This window comes from Lissotriton helveticus, chromosome 5_1 (genome assembly GCF_964261635.1).
Source record: "Lissotriton helveticus chromosome 5_1, aLisHel1.1, whole genome shotgun sequence".
In the NCBI taxonomy this organism is placed as follows: domain Eukaryota; kingdom Metazoa; phylum Chordata; class Amphibia; order Caudata; family Salamandridae; genus Lissotriton; species Lissotriton helveticus.
The window spans coordinates 142735610-142757953 of NC_136065.1; the positions used below are offsets into that span (position 1 = coordinate 142735610).

Consider the following 22344-nt stretch of genomic DNA (forward strand, 5'->3'; position numbering starts at 1 on the left):
CAGTATGAGCAGTTCTACTGTAGATTTTTTTTTACTACAACCGAGTCCCACATGAAGAGCCTTCGCCAGGTTCCTTTTACCTGTTGCCCAAAGCATCTGTGCAGAGGCATGAGGGTATTAATTCTCTGCTTTGTATGCGAGGACATGTGAATCAAGTCAGCTTTTGACAGGGACTCTATTCTTTTTGTCAAGAAGCATATCCCCCCAGTATTGCCAGGTCAGTGCGACATAGACTAAGTGAAAGCTGCGTACAATAGAGGAGGGGTCTGACAGGCCCGCTGTAATATATTGGTGTGCAATGCCAGAAAAAGGAGTGGGATTTGTACTAGGTAATAGTCTGACGAGATGAGATAGTCGGGAACGATGGGAGAATATTAAGTATTGCCCTTGACAGAAGGTTCTGCGATGTTCTATTCATCTACCAGAATATGGTCAGCTAGGACATATCATAATAATATTCTGTCTGTTGTGTTACATTTGTCAGGGGTGCCAGCAGGATCTACTGCCAGGTTCTATTTGTCCCCAAATTAGTCAGTGTTTTGCTGAATTCTGCAAGTAGCCTGAGCATGTGGGCAATGGATTTAGCTTTAGAGCAGTCGGGGCATATAGTGATCCCAACACAAGTGTTTGTCCAGTTAGTTTCAGTTTTACAAGAACACAGCTGCCCTCCGGTTCAGCCTACATTTTGAAATTTGTTTGTGGGAGAAGAGTCTTTTGGATCAGGACAGGTACCCTGTATCAGCTAAAGCAATTAGAAGTCATAGTCCCGCCCATACCTCCAAAGTTTATTCTACACCCTCCATCTGCCCTGCCAACGCAGTGTATTTTCAGTTTATCAGCCTATCTGGGTGACAAATGTGCCTCCTGTAGTAAAGCCACATCTTTTTCTTTTATTGTTCAGATAATGTAAACAGACCAGTCATAACATTCACATTCATGGATACAAGGGACATGGTAGAGGAAGACCTTTGGGTAACCCCTCCCAGCTGTGGCACTGTGGGGACAACTATTCCTTGTGATGTGTCCATTAGGCTGAATCTGCTTTATATTGGTGGGGTACAACCTAATGCAGATGCTCTGCTGTGAACTATGCAGGAAGGTCATAATGACTCCAATCACAAGAGATGAGTAGTGATCTGTGTTTCCAGAATACAAGGTGCTACGTGATGGATTAGTTATTTACCTGTAATCCTAGTTCTCTTCCAGGGGTATCCTCATCAAAGTCATAAGCATTAGAATATTCCCGCCCATGTGCGGGACCCCGGAAACACTATATTATATGTGCCCCACATATATATACTCATATATATATATAAATACGTATATATATATATATATATATATATATATATATATATATATATACATATATATATATATATATATATATATATATATATATATATATATATATATATATATATATATATATAAACATGCAATAGCAGCCAAATAAAATCAGAGCTGAAATATGCTGTGTAGAATTTCCACCATACATGAATAATAAGCATTAGAAACATGAGAAACCACAACAAAGCTTGTTTAGAAACTGTTTTAATGCTCAGAAAGCAGTAGAAATTCTCATAACTCACTGGAAGCATAGAAAGCTCCCAGGCTGAATTGCAAACACACAGTCTAAAAAGACTGAAAAGCTAACCTGTAGCTGCATAGCAATAAATTGACACCGTGCCTTTAAGTCACCCATGACCCCCAGTATCCCATCATGCCTCAGGGGTGACAGTTAGGTCAGTTGTTCTTTTCGGAGACTGAAAACAAACCCAGTAACAAATAGGTTAAGAATATCTCCTTATTAAAGAATGTCCTTTGCCCGGGGAGGCGGGAGGGTTGCTTATGACTTTGATGAGGATACCCCTGGAAGAGAACTAGGATTACAGGTAAGTAACTAATCCTTCTCTTCCAGGGGATCCTCATCAATAGTCATAAGCATTAGAATACAATAGAGAGCCTCACCTCATCTCCCTGCGGGCAAAGGAGTAACAATACAGTAATACCCATACTAAGCCTAGTAACAACTAAGCTTGTACAGGCCGCAGGCTACCCAAATAGATTCCTCAAAGAGGCTTGTCCTACTTGAGTATCGGCCCTGTAATCAGATTCTAGGCAGTAATGCCTCGTAAAGGTATGAACTGATTTCCATGTTGCAGCCTTGCATATTTCTGACATTGGAATGTCGTGCAAGAAAGCTACTGTGGCCGCTTTCCCTCTAGTAGAATGCGCTTTGGGTGACACCAACAAAGGCTTGCCTGCAAGCTGGTAGGCCAATTTAATGCAAGAGACAATCCATCTAGAGATGGACCTCTTGGCCGTCGGAAAGCCTGTTCTCATCGAACCATAGTTCACGAACAGCTGATCCGACTTCCTGATTCCCTTGGTTTTTTCCAAATAGAACTTGAGCACTCTCTTTAAATCTAATGAGAGCAACGACCGCTCTGCTGGGGTCGCTGGATTTGGGAAAAAAGAAGGGAGGGAAATGGACTGATTTACATGAAAATCAGAAACCACCTTAGATAAGAAGGATGGGTGAGCCCTCAGGACAACTCACAGTGGAGAAGTGTGGTTCAGGGGTTAGAGGCGGCAGACCCGGAAGCTGAGATCGGTCTTGGACCAGGGTTCAATACCCCGCCTCGGCGGGTCTTGGGCTCAAAAATTCCACGGACTCGATAATTCTCGCTCCGGTGCCTACTCGACTCACGGGTTCACACTCTGCGACTCTGGGCAATAGCTTGCTTAATCTCCACTACGGCCCCTCGCGGCGGGATGCCTGGCTTTCACCTTGTGGATACCCTGCCGGGGTTATCTCACAGGGGAATACCAGGACGGGTTCCCAAGGCAAGCGCCTTGATGCCTTCGGGTGATACATGCGCTATATAAGTCGCAATACATTTACATTTACAATCCTATTGTGATGGAAAACAGCATATGGTTCCTTCGCACAGAGTGCTTTTATCTCGCTTGCGCGCTGATGTGATTGCCACTAAAAAGGCTGTTTTCCAAGATAGATGTTGCAAAGAAGCCTTGTGGATAGGTTCGAAAGATGGTGACATTAACCTGGACAGAACCAGGTTCAATTCCCAAGGAGGAGAAGGATTTCGCACAGGGGGATAGACTTTCTTCAACCCATGGAGGAAGTCCTTAACCACCGGAATCTGAAAGAAAGAAATCTGATGAGGCGATTTCCTGTATGCCACTATGGGTGACAGATGCACTCTAATGGAAACATATTTCACTCCAGAAGTTGCCAAGGAAAGGAGGTATGGCAGGATTACCTCCTCCTGCCCTTTAGTAAGATCAAGATGATGATCCCTATACCATAAGTAAAACCATTTTTACTTTTCCATTTGAACGCTTAAGACGCTCTCGTGGAAGGTCTCTTAGCCTCCTTTAAAATGCTCATGCAGGGGGCGTGGCCAAGATGGCGGGCTGAGAAGACGCGCCGTCCATGAGCTCCCGTAATCCAGGGCCCTCGAACCGTTGAAATTCGCTGATCTCCCCCCAACTGCACGGGGATCGGTGCCAGAAGCAAGGGGCACGCTGCGGCTCGGCTCGGAGCACCGAGTGGCCCGGTGGATGCAGCAACGGGGCTCTGGAGGGGGCCCAAGAGGAGAGCCGATCGAGGGCTGAGGCGGCCGGAGTCGCAAACGACGTAGCTGCGAGGAGGCGGACTCGGAGGCACACGGTCCGGCTGGGGGCGACAGGCGGGCCCTGCCTGGCCCCCACTGAGACCCGGGGGGTGGGGGGCGCGCGACGCTCCTGAGACCCGGAGCAGATTCCGCTGCAGAGGGATCCGTGTGGAGTCGCCGCGCCCAGCTGGGGACCGGGCCTGCCGGCGGACCTGCGGTTGCGCGATTTCCCCGCTCCCCCGGAGACCAGCACAGAAGAGGGAGGTGAGCGGACAGCCGTCCCGGAGTATCTCCGCACAGCGCAGGCTGACTGGGCACGGCTACCGGACACTGCTCGGATCTGAGCCGTAGCCCGCAACGGCTGGGTGTACGGGAACTGCGGTGGTGGATCGGCGTAGGATCGCTACGCGAGCCCCAGGATGCAACCGGAAATAGGCCTCTAATTGTACGTCCTCCCCGCGGCCTGCAGACGCTCTGCACCGTGGGAGAAGGCGCCCTAGATGTTCCCCCGGCGTAGCGGGGAGACTAGGGGCCTGCCATAGCAGACACCGGAGAGAGCTGCTATGACCGCCACGGGAGGTGGACCTCCATCTGCCCCTTCGGATCGGGGTTCTTGGTGCTTCCGGGGGACCCGCGGGCAGGGGTGAGGGCCGGCTGGGGCTCCGGTTGCTGTGTTTTAAGGCCCGAGCCCCACGAGGAGTATCGCCGCCGACGGAGGGCGCCCCTGACCTGGCGCCGAGTACACCAACACCACAAGGGGAGTGCCCCGGTGGCCGGTCAGCACGCTGGTGACTGGACCCGCCCATGGGACCTGGATCGCCTTCCACCCACCACCATACGGACCTTCGGACATTGCTACTGTGACCTGCACCGGTGGTGGTCCGTGATTGCTTCCCCCGGGCCGGCGCTCCTGGGGCCCTGGGAGCCTACAGGCAGGGGTGTGACTTGGCGGTACTACCCCTTGGAGTGACCTTGGGCGCGGACTCCACAAAGGGATTAATCTGCAGGCACGGAGACAAACCACACGACTCCTCCGGGGCACTGTGCCACTTGACGTGCTCCCCCGCTCACGTGATGGCCGGGAACAGAGGGGGCAAGAAGGGAGACCGCACTCTACCAGAAATGCTGGGCAGGGGTGCCCCCAGGCCAGATAGGTCTCAGCCAGCCCGAGCCCCTCGTACACTTCCAGAGGGGCAGAGGGAGGGGAACCTCCAGTCACTAGATCTTTCCTGGAGTCGCTGTTCAGGTCCCTCCGAGAAGATTTCCAAACGCTGAAACAGGAGGTGGCCGGAGAGGTCCGGGAGGTGTGAAGGGAGGTCGACTCCCTAGGCGAACGAGTGGCTTCGGTAGAGGAGGCCGGACACTCCCGAGACGAAGAGATTGTGCAACTGCAGCAGGAAGTGCTGCGGCTCAAGGACCAGCAGCTTGACCTCCAAGCCCACGCTGAAGACCTTGAGAATAGGTCCAGGCGCAATAACATCCGTATCCGAGGTGTCCCATCGAAAGAGGAAGGGGACGACGTCGCCGCGTACCTGAGGGACTTGTTCAGAGAGATATTGGGTGAACCTGGAGACTTCCCTGTCCGAATCGACAGAGCACACAGAGTGGGCCTGCCGCGCCGGGCCTCGGCGCCGCCCCCGACATCTTGGCCTTCCTACCAGACTATCCCTTGAAAGAGCGGATTCTTCGAGAGGCACGGCGGCAGCAATCCCTGCGCTTTCGTGGCCATCCGGTGGCCCTTTTCCAGGACTTGTCGGCCATTACCCTGCAAAAACGCAAAGCGTTCAAAATAGCTACGGACTTCCTGCGGGAACATGACACGCAGTACTCCTGGGGTCACCCCTTCCAGCTCATCTTCCGTTGGAATGGGACCTTGCACCAACTCCGGTCCCTCCAGGACACCTGCGGAGTGCTGGGAATCACCGCAACGGAGGAGGACACGCCTACGCCCCGCCGGCGGCGCGGCACTAGAGATGGTTGGCAGACGCTTCAGGAGCGCCGATCTCCACCTGCGCCCGTGAGACCGGACTCGCCCACTATCCGGGCGGCAATGGACAGTGCAGTACATGCGGTGACCAGAGACACGGCGAAAGGTGATATGGCCCTGACGGCCTGAGCATACTCCGGGGGGAGATCACCATGGCCTCTTCATCTTTGCAGGTTCGAGCGTTCCGAGGTTGGGGGGCGGCGGGAGGGTGTGTTGTGGCTGGACGTCCACTTGAATAACTTTCCACGGACTTGTCCATTGGGACCAGACTGGGACAATGGTGCTCGTTGCACAGTTGGTTGAGGGGGAGGTGGGGGAGGAGGGTGGTTGGGGTAGTTTCGGGGTAGGCGGGATGAGTGGAGGGGTTGGGAGGAGAGGTTGGGGAGGGGAGCAGGGGGATGAGGAGTCGATGAAGCTGGTTGCTTACTTGAGGGGTTTGTTGGGGAGGAGAGGACTGGGGGCTCGGGGGGAGGCAGGGATGGGCTGTTGGAGGGCAGTTCTAGGGGAGTGGGGGGGGAGGGATGGGAACCGTACTGTATTGTTGCTGCATTTGCTCTGACCTCACACCACATCAACACACTATTGGCAATGGCGCCGCCCTTCCCGGGCCGGGACCTGCTGATTAAGCTGTGCTCTTACCCACATCGCTGATGGCCCTTAAGGTTGTTACCCCTTAATGTGAAAGGGCTGAATAACCCTGTCAAAAGGAGAGCAGTGCTGTCCCTACTAGAAAACACACAGGCGGATATTTGTCTTTTGCAGGAGACACACCTCCTGGCCAGAGACTGCCAAAGGATGCGGTCCCCGAAATTTCCGACATAGTTCTTCTCCTCTAGCACTACCAAGACGGCGGGGGTCGCAATCCTGGTGTCTAGAACGTTTAAGGGGGAGGCCTTACATAAAGTGGCGGAACAGAAGGGGAGGCTCCTAGCTTATAGGGTCAAGACGGGAGGTCTGGTGTTTACTGTTGGCTCGATATATAGTCCCAATGACCACCAGGAGTGGTTCCTTCACTCGGCCTTGGTGGACATCGCGGCCACCCCGGATAGACACATAATTATTGGTGAAGACCTGAATATGGTCTTCGATTCGTCCTTGGACAGATCGGCGCAGCGACACCCTCAAACGGGGGAGGTCTCGCAGACGGGCAAATCCCACATGGGAGACCTCGACCTGCACGATCTGTGGCGTCGTCTTCACCCTACCGCCCGAGCCTACTCCTACTATTCACACGCACACAAGACCTACGCGAGACTGGATCATCTTCTGGTCACAGGGCCGGTCTACGACCTAGCCACGGCCTCGGAAATAGGGGTTCTTTCACTGTCGGATCACGCCCCTGTTGCGGGCACTTTCCGGCTGCCGCCAGCGTCTCCTTCGCGAGGGGTGTGGCGCCTTAGGGACACCCTTTTACATAAGAAGACAGTAGTGAAACATATACAGGACACAATTCACGAATATCAGTGGCCCAATGATAATGATGACACCACTCGGGCGACACATGGGCCGCATTGAAGGCGGTGCTCCGCGACGAGTTTATTGCCGTCTCCTCGGCAGAGAATAGAGAGCGACAGCACAAGAGAGACGAACTTACCTGTAAGGTGCGAGAGCTGGAACAGGTGCATCAGAGAACCGGGGCCCCCAGAGTCTGGAAGCAACTTAAAGCTGCTCGAAAACTCCCGCCCTGTCCATGTCTAATGCAGACAGAATACGCTGCGTTGCGCTTGAAACATGCGTATTACACTGGCGGCGATAGGTGTGGCCGGCACCTGGCGAATAAGCTTCGAGTGGCGCACCAAAAACACCTGGTGAAGGAGCTATCGGTTTCCGCTGGGGTGGCAGCCACGGAGGATAGTCAGATAGCAGACGGTTTCCGCCGATTCTACACCGACTTATATGCGGGCACGCCCCCTTCAGCGCAGACCGAGGCAGACTATCTGGACTCGGTAGACCTTCCCTCCCTTGCCTCGGAACAGGCAGAGCACTTAGAACGGGACATTTGGGTTGAGGAGGTGATCACGGCTATCTCCCGGCTAAAACACGGGAAGGCCCCGGGACCTGACGGGTACACGCCCCTTTTCTATAAGACGTTTTGCCCTGAGTTGGCGCCGCTCCTAACGCGCCTTTTTAACTCGTTCTCTGAGCCGGGAGCTATCCCCCCGGACCTACTCCAAGCTACGGTGTCGGTTATCCCCAAACCGGGAAAGGACCGGACTCAGTGCGGCTCCTACCGGCCGATTTCCCTTTTGAACATAGATCTCAAGCTGTACACCGGGATCCTAGCGGCACGCCTGGCACCTCACCTGCCGGGACTGGTAGACCCGGATCAGGCGGGGTTCATCCCCGGGAGAAAAACGGTGGACAACACCAAGAGGGTGGTCCATATCCTGGAGAAGGCCTCCTGAATCCCCGGGGAGCGGATGCTGCTATCGATTGACGCGGAGAAAGCCTTCGACCGGGTACACTGGCCCTACTTAGAGAAGGTTCTGTCAAAGATGGGCATAGGGGAGAAATTTCGCACCCTGGTGTTCAACTGCTATAGATTTCCATCCGCGGTGGTGCGGGTGAATGGCTGTAGCTCCCAGAAATTTGCGATAGAGCGGGGCACCAGACAAGGGTGCCCGTTGTCACCACTGCTCTTTGCTCTCTATATGGAGCCATTTGCCCAAAGGATACGCCAGAATCCGAATGCGACTGGCGTACGGATGGGGAGGTATACCCACACCATTAGCCTCTACGCGGATGACGTTATACTGACACTCGAAGATCCGAGAAGGGCACTCCCTGCTTGTATCGCAGAATTAGAGGACTTCACCGCTGTGGCGGGTTTCAAGATGAATATGGGGAAATCGGCGGCCCTTGACATCTCGCTAACCACCGCCACAAGAACCGAATTGCAGGGCCTCTTCCCCATGCGCTGGTCCAGGGACCTGGTGCCTTATATGGGCATTCTGTTGGCACCCTCTTTATCTGCCATGGTGACCGCCAACTACGCGGCCTTAGGCAGGAAAATTAAAGAGGAGTTGACCCAATGGAACAGGGGAACACTGTCTTGGCTGGGCACAATAGCCGCAGTGAAGATGACTCTCTTGCCGCAGGTACTAGATCTATTCCGAGCCCTACCACTTCAACCCCCGAAAGGGTGAATCCGGCAGGCTCAAGCGGATATTGCGCGCTTAGTCTGGCAGGGCCTCAAACCCAGACTCAAGAGAGCCTTATCCACACTGGCCCCTGAGTCTGGGGGACTGGGCATACCGGATCTTCACAAATACATCCAGGCGGCGCAACTACGGTATCTTGTGGAGTGGAGCAGGTGGGAATCTGATAAACATTGGCTGTTCCAGGACCAGGCGGTTGCGGGCAGGACCCTGCAAGAGGTGCCCTTCCTACGCAGAGCTCACCGCCCCCCAACCTATACGCGTCCATCACACGGGTCCTGATGAGAGTCTGGGACGCCACGAATGCTACGCATGATCTCACTACCTTCCCTTCGCCGTTTACGCCGTTGGTCGAGAACCCGGATTTTCATCCCGGGATGAAGTCCGGGGCCTTCGCGCACTGGCGGACGGTTAGATGCAGTGCGCTGTTCCACATGTACGGCCCGGACGGTGTCATCTCGTTTCAGGATCTTAGGCGAGAGTACCACCTTTCTGAGACCGAACGGATGCGGTATATGCAGGTGCGTCACTGGGCGCTTCAACCGCAGGTACGCGACTCGGCAGACCGGAAGCTCACGCCTTATGAGAAGTGGCTCGTGACGCGCACCTCGGACTCCAAACTCATCTCGGATCACTATAAGCTCCTGCAGCCTTCCTCTTTCCACATCTATAATCCAGGACGGGAACGGGAACTGGGTAGGGCTCTGAGTCACACAGACTGGGACCACATTTCCTACCGGGCGCGACACTCCGCTTACCATACCGGACTCACCGAAACGTTCACTAAGGTATCCACATACTGGTACTATACACCGGAGAGACTACATGAAATGAAGCATAACATTGTGAACACCTGTTGGCGAGATTGTGGACAGATAGGCACACTTACACATGTTCTATGGGACTGCCCTCTACTGAGCCCTTATTGGAAGGAGGTCTTGGACGAGATTGACCTGCGCTTTGACGTTGAACTGCCTCGCTTCCCCGCATATGTCCTGCTGGATCTACCCAACGGGCTGATGTACCCTCCGAGATCTCGCAGGGGTAGGCAGATAGCGATTGCCCTGGGCTCGGCTGTCCAGAACATACTCATCCACTGGCGCACCACCACACTCCCCACCATTACCGGTTGGTTGCATAGGTTGGTTGCATAAGTTGTGGCATGTCCTGGGGATGGAGAAGCTGTCCCTTATGGTGGCGGGGGAGATGGATACGTTTGAAGATCTGTGGCTACCATTCCACTCCTTACTAGTGATGGAATTCAAAGAACTTACTTGTCCCCGATATCTCCGGTTGTTACGACTAACATCCCCGGCGACCCCATCTAGCTAATGTGTCTGGGAGGATTGACGGGCGGGAGGGGTGGGCACATCGCAGGAGTGGCACGAGAGGGCGACTTTGGCACAGTACGAGGGGAGGGAGGGGATCCGGAGGGTGGGAATGGAGGGGGGAGTTGGGAATGGGGCTGTTGGTTCTTGAAGTTGTCGTTGCCACATACGCACCCGGCACTGTGCTCTGATGGACATCACGATAGCAGAGCCTTGCACGCTGGTTGTGCTCCTGCATAGCGGAAGCTTCGCACTACCTTTTTGAGACGACTGTATTAATTTGTTTGTATTGTTTTCAATAATGCAATAAAATACTTTAAACCTAAAATGCTCATGCATTCGGGAGGCAAGTTCAGATGTCCATATTGCAGGACCTCAGGTGCCATGCTGTTAGGTTCAGCGATGGGAGGTTGGGATGCAGTATCCTCCCGTTCATCTTGCTCAACAGGTCCGGCCTGCAAGGAAGTCGTCTGTGTGGACACACAGAGAAATGTAGAAGGTCCGGGTACCACCACTGCCGTGGCCAATCTGGAGCTATCAAGATCATCTCCATGTCCGACCTGAGGAGCTTGGACACTACCTTCGGAATCAGAGCCAGGGGAGGAAACGCGTAAGCGAATGTTCCTAACCAATCCATCAGAAGAGCATTCCCCTGCGTCCCTGGTCGGTGGAACCTGGACGCGAAGGCGTGGCATTTGGCGTTTTCGTCGTCTGCAAACAAGTCTATGGCTGGACGACCCCAGCAACGAAAAAGCTCTTCTACCACCTCTGAGCCTGCTGAGTGCGTCTGCTTTTACGTTCAACTCGCCTGGAAGGTGCACCGCCACTACTGTGAGGCCTCGAGAGAGAAGCCAGTGCCAGATTATTTGAGCCTCTCAGGAGAGTGGGCGAGATCGTGTGCCTCCTTGTTTGTTCAGATAGAACATGGTGGTTGTATTGTCCGTCTGAACTAGGACTGAGTTGGACTCGATCGCTGGAAAGAAAGCTTTGAGAGCTAGAAAAACCGCTCTGAGCTCCAGCATGTTGATGTGGTATGTCTGCTCCTGCGCAGACCACTGACCTTGTATTTGAAGTGGACCCATGTTCGCTCCCCAGCCTTGCAGAGAGGCATCCGTCACTATAGACTGGGATGGAAGAGGTTGGTGAAAAAGTACTCCGACCCGCACATTCTTTCTCCGAGTCCACCATTTGATGGCATCCTTCGTCGCTTGGGAAAGAGTGATACGATCTTCCCAATGCCCTGTCGCTTGGTCCCACTGGTCCTCTAGAGCTTGTTGCAGAGGACGCATTCTCAGCCTGGCGTTGGAATGAGGAAAATGCAGGACGCCATGGAACCCAGCAGGGATGCTACTTGTCGGGCTGTTGGAAACCGAGACTCTAGCAGAATCTCGCATTTCTGACTCATGGAAAAAAGTCTCTCCTCCGAAGGAAACGCTTTTCCCAATTTTGTGTCCAGAACGGAGCCTAGGTAGTGGATGGACTGTGTCGGCCGCTGGACTGACTTCTCCAGGTTTACATGGAGACCGAGTCTGTGCAACAGGTGTAGGCAAAGTTGCAGATCGTGCGTTACCTGAACCGGAGACGAGCCCTTTAGGAGCCAGTCGCCCAGGGTAGATGAAGAGACCCTTTTTGTGAAGAAAAGCCGCCACCACTGCCATGCATTTGGTAAAGACTCGTGGTGCGGACTTGAGACCGAAGGGTACCACCTTGTACTGATAGTGTTTGCTTCCCACTACAAACCTCAAGTACTTGCGATGCTGTAGAGCAATCGGAATGTGAAAGTATGCATCTTGCAGATCCACCGAACACATCCAATCTCCGGTTTGAAGATGTGGGCATATTTGGTGAAGAGCTAACATGCGGAACTTTTCTCTGACGATGACTTTGTTCAAGAGACGCAGATCGAGTATTGGTCTGAACTTGTCTCCCTGATCTTTTTTGGGGACAAGAAAGTACCTGGAGTAGACTCCCTTTCCTTTTTGAGAGGTGGGGGAACCTCCTCTATAGCTCTTTTTTGTAGTAGAACTTTCACCTCTCTTCGGAGCGAGCTTAGCTGGTGAGGGCAAGAGTTCTTTGGAGGAATGCTCTTTGGAAGCGCACGGAAACGAAGTTTGTATCCATTGCGCAGTATATTCAGCACCCACTGATCCTTTGTGATGCTGACCCACTCTGCCAGGTGTTGTGAAGCACTTCCTCCCACTGGAGTGGGCAACGGCGCCAGAGGAAGCCACTGCTCAGGCCTTTCCTCCTCTTGTGGTGTTAGAGGATTGTTGGTGACCTCCTCTACCTCTGTTGGCTTTGCCTCGAAACTGGGTTTTTCCCTGGTTCTTACTTTGGGACCACTGAGGGGTTTGAACCCTCTGTTGAGCCCCTCTCCCCCTGGTGGTCTTAAAGCGGCGTTTGAATTATTTTTTCTTTTCCAAACCCACCGCTTTTACTGTGTCCAGTTCTGTCTTCATACGGGTCATCTCTTCGTCAGCATGTTCCCCGAATAGAGAGGAACCCGAAAAGGGAAGATTGAGGATGCGATGCAGCGCATCTGGCTTCAGCCCTGTAAGGCGCAACCAAGCCGACCTCCTGGCACAAACCCCATGTGAGTAGGAATGTGCCGCTAGCACTGCACCATCCGCAGCTGTGCTTATTAACTGGTTCGCCACCAGACATCCTTCTGTCATAGTCTCTTCATAGTCCCTCTGGTCTTCCTTTGGCAGTTTGGACTTGAACCTTTCCATGGAGTCCCATAAGGCTCTGTCGTATCTACCCAGCAGCGCAGCCGCACTGGAGACCTTCAGCGTGGATGCAGCTGAATTGCAAACCTTGCGACCCCAGGAGTCTTGAGATTTGCTGTCCTTGTCTGGTGAGACTGAAGAGGTAGCGGCCACTGCATGTGTTTTTCTCGCCGCTGCCACTATCACAGAGTCTGCTGGAGGGTCAGATTTTACAAAAACTGGGTCAGAAGAAGCCGGTTTGTATTTTTTTTTTATGCGGGCTGGAACCACTCTAATAGCCGCTGGGGTTAGGAAATCGTCCTTGACAGGATCCATAATCCCCGGGACTAAAGGCAGCAGTGGACGAGAGATAGATTTTTTGTGCAAAGTTTCAAAAATTACTGTCGTAGTAACTTGAGTAACAGACATTTCAATGCTCAGCTTCTGAGCTCCTCTTTGTAGGACATCCAGAAAAGTGCCGATGTCATCCACTGGAGAGGATCTAGAGGTAGGACTATCCGTCTGCGTAGGAGAGTTATCTCTTTTGGAAGACCTGGTCGAAGAGGTAGAAGAAGTAGACGGAGTCCGTCGACGTTTACGGTGTGCACTGTGCCTCCTCTCACGCGATCTTTTTGAATGCTCTTCCCTTCTAGGAGAGCGAGATCTGACCCGATCTTCCCCTCTGAGCGAGCGAGGCCTGACCGGACTGTCTTTTCTGGGAGATCGGGGTCTAACCGGAAGTTCCCTTCTGGGAGATTTGGTTCGTGTTCTCACAGGCGATTTGCGCCTGGGAGGACTACGCTTGTCCATCTCCTCCACCAGATTCTGAAGAGGAGACCCGTGTTGAGAGCTGGCATACTCATACATACGTTTGGCAGCCCCTGAATTTCGCCAATGGTCCAATGATCTGTACCATCTAGGTGACAGTCTGATCTCCGCAGCCGAAGGATCTGGCTGACGCACAGGAGACCTGCGGACAGGGCTTCTGGACCTCGAGGATGCTGTTGAGGAACCAGAAGACTGTGAAGTGGAATGACGAGAAGCTGACTCCGTAACCATGATAACAGAGTTTCTTTCTGAATGTCTCGACGTCGAGCGTTCTTTTCTCGACGCCGAATGCCTCTGGGGGGTCGGCGGGTCTAACAATCTCGACTTCGAATGCCTCGAATGTCTCTCGACGTCGACCGGCGATGACCAGCAGTCGACGGAGCCCTCTGCCTCGCCGTCGAACGGTGATGACCAGCCATCGACGGAGTCTGTCTCGACGTCGACCGGTGATGACCAGCCGTCGACGGAGCCCTCTGTCTCGACGTCGACCGGCGATGACGAGCCGTCGACGGAGTCCTCTGTCTCGACGTCGAACGGCAATGACCAGTCGTCGACGGAGCCCTCTGTCTCGACGTCGAATGTCTGTGCGACGACGGCGGAGGGGTATTGGACACCCTCGATGCCGAGAGTCAACGAGACGACGACGGAGACTGCGTCCTCGACGCCGATCGACGTTTCCCTGTCGACGGCAGAGGGGTCTTGGTCCTCGACGCCGAACGTCGTTTCTTAGACGGCGGCGGAGGAGTCACACTTCTCGATGCCGGACGTCGCTTGGATGACGACGGCGGAGGAGTGACCTCCCTCGACGCCGATCATCGCCTGGTTGACGACGGCGGAGGGGCCTTTGATCTCGACGCCGACCGTCACCCGGTTGACGGCGGCGGAGTCACATTCCTCAACGCCGACCGTCGCCCGGTTGGCGGCGGCGGAGTCACATTCCTCAACGCCGATCGTCGCCCGGTTGACGACGGCGGAGGGGATTTCGACGACTGGACTGGATCCTTCGACGTCGTCGACGTACCTGCTCTTCTCTTCGACGGCGAGCCCGCCGTCGACGGTAGTTTAGACGAGAGCTGATCCACCGGTGGTTCTTTTCTCAGCGCCGAGCCCGACGCTGATGTTGAAGGGTGTGAAGACTTCTTTTTTGAAGATGTTAGAGCCTTCTTGGAGCCCTTCTTCACCGGAGATCTTCCTCTGGATGACCTGTGAGCCAGGCCATAAATTCGAATCCTCTCCCTGTCTTTAAGAGTTCTTCCTGACAGGTGTTCACAGTGAGGACAGGTGTCTGGATCATGATCTTCAGACAGACACAAGATACAGACGTCGTGATTATCTGATTTTGCCTTCTTGTTGCCACAGGAAGGACATTTGTCAAAGAGTGAAGGCATTCTCAGAAGAAAATGTTCACTAAACTGACTAAAAAAGACAGTATCTTACTTGACTAGTTGTTAAATGTCAAAGTAAGTGTAAAAATAGACAAAAGAGAAGTATTTTTCTGTCAGAAAACAGAAAATTAGTGGAGCTGTGTAACCAGGATCCTTCCTGAAGGAGCCGGAAAGAACAACTGACCTAACTGTCACCCCTGAGGCATGATGGGATACTGGGGGTCATGGGTGCCTTAAAGGCACGGTGTCAGTTTATTGCTATGCAGCTACAGGTTAGCTTTTCAGGCTTTTTAGACTGTGTGTTTGCAATGCAGCCTGGGAGCTTTCTATGCTTCCAGTGAGTTATGAGAATTTCTACTGCTTTCTGAGCATTAAAACAGTTTCTAAACAAGCTTTGTTGTTGTTTCTCATGTTTCTAATGCTTATTATTCATGTATGGTGGAAATTCAACACAGCATATTTCAGATCTGATTTTATTTGGCTGCTATTGCATGTTTTTATATATATATATATGTAGTTATATATATATATGAGTATATATATGTGGGGCACATATAATATAGTGTTTCCGGGGTCCCGCACATGGGCGGGAATATTCTAATGCTTATGACTATTGATGAGGATCCCCTGGAAGAGAATCGTAGTGTCCAGACAACAGAATAGGGATGTTCGGTTCAGTGAACATGAGTAACAAACACTGGAAAGCTTTTAAATGCGAGTGAAACCCCTTCTCAACTCCATCAGGAGAACCACAGGGTCTAATGAGATTACTATCTACTACTCAAATTAATTTTCAACACTAATCCTTTATGGGTTCCGGAGTGGCGTGCTACTCGCCAGAAAAGCGCTTCAACGCCCATCAGGGGTAACAAGTGCTATATGAATGCAAATCTTTCTTCCTCTTTTATCCCTCTGCTATCCTTCTCACTCCAAGTAACTGACTAATATCCACCACTGAAATTACTTCATATTTCACCATATTAATTCACCACTAATCCTTTATGGCTTCCTGAATAGCATGCATCAACAAGCGCTATATAAATACAAACCTTTGTCCTCCTCTATCCTTCTGCTATCATTCGAAATCCAAATAACTGACTAACATATCCACCACTTGTACTTGCATGTTTCACTATACTAATTCAACACTAATCCTCTATGGATCCCGGAATAGCGTGCTACTCGCCGAAAAAGCGCTTCGACGCCTCGTCAGGGGTAATAAGCGCTATATAAATGCAATTACAATACAATATGAAGAGTAAGGGATTACACGGGCTATGAGGTGTGCCGTGCTCAACATATAGGTATGTGTATTTATGTTTACTACTGAAAACCCAGCCAAAAGGTATGGGAGACCCTATATGAAAAGAGAATTCAATCTGTACACAGTCTATACCAGCGAGTTGCTGGAGAGGGGGTGTACCCGCCATGAAAAGACGTAAGCAATAAGATCGGGAGGCATTTAAGTGATGTATGCGTAAAGACAATGGGAAGTGGTACAAAGGCTTATTATATATAACCAGCAAAATAAGTGACCGCATATCAAGATCTATCTCTGGCCCTTTTTAATCAGTACATGGAACCGATGATAAATTATTTCACTTCTCAAGCACTCAAATACTTCAAATCATCTCTACGCAGATGTCATGCAGTCACACCTAAAAGTTCTCTTTCCACAAGAAATACTGGTCCTGGAAAGATTCTAAAAGTCTTGGACACCTGAAAGTAAACCACCTGAAGACTTATTCATCCCCCACCAAAGGGCTTGATCAACATGCAGTCATGACTGAACTCCTTCAATGCATGCAACTGTCTTGAGTTTGACCATGTACATTGTTCCACTGCCTGTGCTCTACAGAAATACCATATAAATACCTATCAGGAATTCAAAAAATCACTCAACTTCACAACAAAGAAATCAAAGGCTCCCTATAGACATTAACACCATAATAAAGAATGTGCAGTGCCAATGAAAATTACTTCACAGAGCCAAATGCTTTATACTGGTCCTGGACTTTAAAATGTGGCATAATCACTGGACAAGACACAGACTCTTCTATGGGAATGGCTTTTAACAGACATACCTTAGTTGCATCTGGCACCTCAGAATGAGGCTAGATTGGTCGCAAGGGTGAAACACTATGATGATTCAAACGCAGAAGCTTGAAGAATGTTTAAAATGGGATGCATCAGGCACAAGGCCACGCAACTTGGTATCCCTTCAATACATGGTCAAACATTAGCCACCTCAGTAAGTAGCCGCCCTCTATGAAGTTCTGAATCTATGCTCCTGGAATTCCTGGGTTAATGCAACAAAGAACCATTTCACAGTTGTTTTTAGGAACTGCATCAAAAATTCTAAACTCTGCTCCCCTGAAATATATAAAAGCCCCTCTTTTGAGATATTAAAAAAAAAAACCGAAACTTCGACTGTTCTAAAGTTACCTCCAATAGTGACCTTATTCCTGGCAATACTTCTGTCAGACTTTCTCCTATCATGGATATTGTACATTTGTTACTTCCGACTTGGAAATTGATTATGTATGGTACACCATCTGCTGATCTAAAAATGACATTCCCTGCTGTAAAATCAATTGATGGTCAACAGAAATTTTTATTTTTTTCAAATATAAACTACTCTGAAATGTGCAATACAAAACTGTAATTTAAAACGCCACATAAAACTATAAATATTGCAGTAAACGGTCAACCAGAATGATCTCCTCTGAGTTTAAATGGGCAACAAATATTATTTTCAACAGGTCATTACTATTATGTGTGCACTTCTATAACATTTACACCCAACTCCCACCAATTGTTACAGGGTCTGCACAATCATGAGCTTAAGTAGCAGACTTGATCGCTCTATGTGATCTAAATACTTGCTAATTTTAAAGAAAATGTTCTGATATACAAGTTAAAAAAGCATAAATTCAGACATCTTAAATTAAATGAATGACATTTTCAAAGGGGTTTAAGACTGTTCACTAAATCAGGAAATGTACCATTCACTTCACCTTGTTGCCCTGCATATTCCAGGTGGCTACAAAAATTCCAATTCTCCGATGTGGAAAGCATCTGTCCAACTCATCAGCCCCTAGTAATGCACCATTGGCCAAAAGACTGCCTTCTAAATAGCTTCTGGAATAAAGAAGGGAGAAAACAATATGGTTAATAAATAGGATCACATATTGATGTATACATTTTAAAAGCTAGATAGTATACCATTGTGTGAGCCTTTTTGAGCTTTAATATTCCAAGCCTACTCTGCAAAGGCTTACAAATAAATAAAAAAACATCAATATATACTATTTCTCAAGAGTTAACTCCAAAATTGTGGATAAATAAAAAAGATGCCAATCAGTTTATGGAGATCAATTTTAAAATATATAATTGACTGCATGGAGAAACAAGAGGGCAGGGAGTGTGCTTTCCTGAAGCGCAGAAGAACTAAGTAGTTTATTCAAGGGGCTTGCACACAATCCCACAATTGAATGAAAGCTTTCACAAACAGGAGCCCAATTAGAGAGCATCATAAATTCACCATCTCCTGCCACAAAAAATAACCGAATTCAGTACCAAGAATTGGCAAGTGTTAACTAAAAAAGGGAATAAATGTGGATCAGAGACCTCATTCTGAACTGTCGGACATAGACAAAACTAAGATCAGTATACACTGTTATTTCTTACTATAGGCTCTTTTTCGAAAGATCTAGTTAACCTGATCAAAAAGGCGTTCTTTATATCCAAATTTCCACATGAAATCCTCTTACATTACAGTCATATTCTTTATATGAATTCATAATCTCAGTTTAGTAGTCTCAAAAAAGCTAATTATTAAGTAACAAAGAATAAAAAAAACTGTAAGGCAGAAAGGATTTGCATCCTCCACAGTTTAAGCAAATCAGACCAGACCATCATCACCTGCCTATGTTGCACCACATACAATTCAGGACACATCCCTTCATGCATTTTCACATGTATGTTAACAAGATAATCAAGGGAAGAATTCTGTGAACATTTTCACAAAGTGAAATCTTCCAAAACAGGCGTTGTAAAGGACCCAACCACCCTCTCATCATGGAAAAGCAAAAGCTTCTTCTTTTCACGGTTTTATCAATGGATCAACAGCCCTTCTCCATTTTCAAAGGCCTTGCTGTTTAATGCAAATGGCACCAACTCGTTCCTAAATTGCACCTAAAACTGGCCACATATTGTACACAGTCATATAGAACATAAACATATAAAATAAAACATCCAAAACTGACCTGAAGACCCTATACTCTACATGACTACAAATGTAAAATAGAATTACAATCATTTCTAAGTTTAGTCTGAGCCCAAAAAAGATTAGTCTGAGTAACCCTATAAATACCTCCTCAACAAATTTCCCGGGCTTTCTCAAACGATCTTGAACATAGTTTCCAATACAGTGTGAGCAGGTATTCTAAATCAATATATTTATTTCCCTTGTGTATAGATACTGCCTTGAAAACAGAAACATAAACACAAAATCTGATGCTAAGGGACCAATTAAATCAACTAAATACTAAGACAAGTTTATAAATTACCTGTCTAATTCTGTTGCTTATTGTGGAATAAATCTATACAGTTTAATATGTCAGTTACCCGCTAGGCCTTCAATAAATCGATTACATCCACAGGATATGTCTTTCTTTTAAGAAAATTTGTTTTATTTTCAAATATTGTTATATATTCAGTTTTTCTGCTTCACGTTCTTTTATATAACATAAGCACATATATTACACTATTTACAAGTAAATATAATCAACATACATCAATATCTACAGAGCATTGGAAATAATAGGTTAAACATTCACTCATTATTTCTCATAGCCCTTATTGTTTGCATGGATGCTCTCTCTCTTGTTATCTCAAGAGCATTCCTAATTGCACAGGTACACCTACACGACGCAGTTTTTAAGAGATCCTTATTTGGTCCTAATCATTAAATCACCGCTGAAATTTTAATTGAAAAAGAATATAAATTCATAAGGTGTCCAGTATCCAAGAAGGTCGACGCGTTTCAGCCCCTTAACTTGCGTGCCTCATCAGGACTAGGGCTTTTCTATTTGCATAACAAGTATGCTGTACCTATTTCTTTGTATGAAATTTACAAGTTATTGTCTAGTGTAGAGCGGCCAAACACATGTATGGGAGCGTAGCCCTTCAACTGCACTTCCTTCTCTCGTGTATATTACTTATGTAGGCTTCAAATAATATTATCCCTGTTATCTAAAACATGGTACCATGCTCCAATGATTCGTCCCTTTGCAGATCACGAACGCGAGCTGTCAGAATCTTAACGCTTCTAAATTCAGCTTCCAGGTTACTGCCAAACCGCCAAACTACACTTCCGCATAATGAAAACAGAAACATGCACAACTGATTTAGTTAATACAATCAGAACTTCTGTGCACCTTTTTATCAAGGCCACTGTTGAGGCAATTACATGTTAATACCGGCAACAACAGAAGAGAATGTTTAGAAAACTGTAGACCACTGATGAGTGGAGACCATATTTAAATAACTCAAGATGGGTCCTCCCTGAAAGCGCTCACTGTGCCACTGAATTCAAGCTAGACTACCGGATGAAGGATGATATCCCGAAACCGGCCCCAGGATGCTAGTTTCCGGGCTAGGGGGGCCCCGGCTTGGCAATTTGGGCTGGACTGTTCCCAGGAGGAGGACCGGGGCAAGACTAATCTGCGTATGGCTGGTTCCAAACTGCAGATTATGCCGTAGTGAACAAAAGAGTGATGGATTTAACCCAGATCTCTTGACTAAGGGTGAATGTTTTGATTTATTCAGCATTCCATTCATCATTTGTTGACGCAGCACTTAGCTAGGAAACAAGCTTTTTAAAACAGACTACACCACTACAAGCTGCTGCAGCTGTGGCACCAGAAATTAAAGCCATTAACACAACGTTGTATATTTCTACAAAAGAAAAAATGTTATCACAATTACTCACTAAGCATTTAAAGCCACTTCAATGCAAAATGAAGTCAGGCTGGATTCTAAATGTCCCTAATATTGCTACTATAGATGTGTCTCTAAGCAAGAGAGATTAGGTTATGCGCTGACAACGTATCAAATCTTGCTTCTCATGCTGTGGAAAAAGTGTGCCCACCCACACCTGCATGCTCCTGGAAGGCAAGACCAAACTCCTTGCAAGCATGATCATTCAAAACATGGAAACCCCATAGATAAGTAGGCATTTTAGTTTATTACAATAAGAAAAATGCACCATTACGAAAGCACCATATTGAGCTAGTCATCCAAGCACTGTCTAGCCAATCTGAAACTCAAATGTCACGCAATTTGCCTCCGGCTTCAAGAACTTTGGACACTTAACCAGTGCTAAAATATCTTCACTGGCCACTCACAAAACGCTAAACTTTCCTTTTGAGCACTTATCTCAATAATTAAATCCACCCTCACATTTCTCATTCCAACTCTAATACCTACCTTCTATCTGTACTCTCTGAGTGTTCTATGTGTTCTGCAATCTGTCACCTTTAGACTAATTTTATCTATCTAGTTGCAAAATACATACATACATAATATATCTATCTTTCGTCAATTTCAAAATGTTACGATTCTGTTCATGGAATTGTATTTCAGGACTGGAGGTGAGGATTATGCCTGCTTTCTTCGCTTTAATACATAGCAGCGAATAGTATAACAGAAGACTATATTTCTCAGGAACCAAAGGGAAAAGGTAGTCAAAACAAAACACATGGTAACAACTAATCAGGAAACCAATGTCCAATCAGGGGCCAACCAGCCCCACATAGTCCATCAACAGTGTCCTCTCTCCCTCTTTCTTCGCTGCTACGCAGCAAGATAAGTACTCTTCAGTTTTCTCTTACCTGTTTAGTACTTTTGTTTCATTGTCAGAGCGTTTCACTGGTTATTATGATAATCTCTGTAGCGCTCGCGCTGCTTTGTGCTAGTATGCGGTAGCATTTCATGTTTTATTTGGCGCTGTTTAAGGATTTATTGTCATCGATTTGCATGGTTTGCTTTCCAGCGCTGCGTTAGTTGCTATGTTTTTTCTGTAACATTCAAGACGCGCGGACGGCGCTTTTAATTTAGTGGATCCCCCAGCGTGTGGGCTGCGCTGTGGGGAGAGAGCCGCGGGCACGGTTCTTCCGTCCCTACGCGGCTCCTTGCTGGTTTCGCTCCCTGGTCCTCCCGCCGCAAGAGGGCACGGAGACTGTGTGGACGCGTCGGACCGTTTGATCTCTCTTCAGAGAGTTTTCAAACATTGCGCGTACGCTGC

The 22344-nt window shown here is 48.7% G+C and overlaps 1 protein-coding gene across 1 annotated transcript in view; it reads right to left on the reverse strand.

Annotated features, from left to right (window-relative positions):
- INPP5E (inositol polyphosphate-5-phosphatase E) overlaps positions 1–22344 on the reverse strand; it is a 262442-nt gene that overhangs the window by 191469 nt on the left and 48629 nt on the right. Inside the window, exon 3 of the mRNA XM_078641914.1 lies at positions 18053–18176. Coding sequence (XP_078498040.1) covers positions 18053–18176 — 124 coding nt within the window. The remainder of the gene's footprint in view (positions 1–18052; positions 18177–22344) is intronic.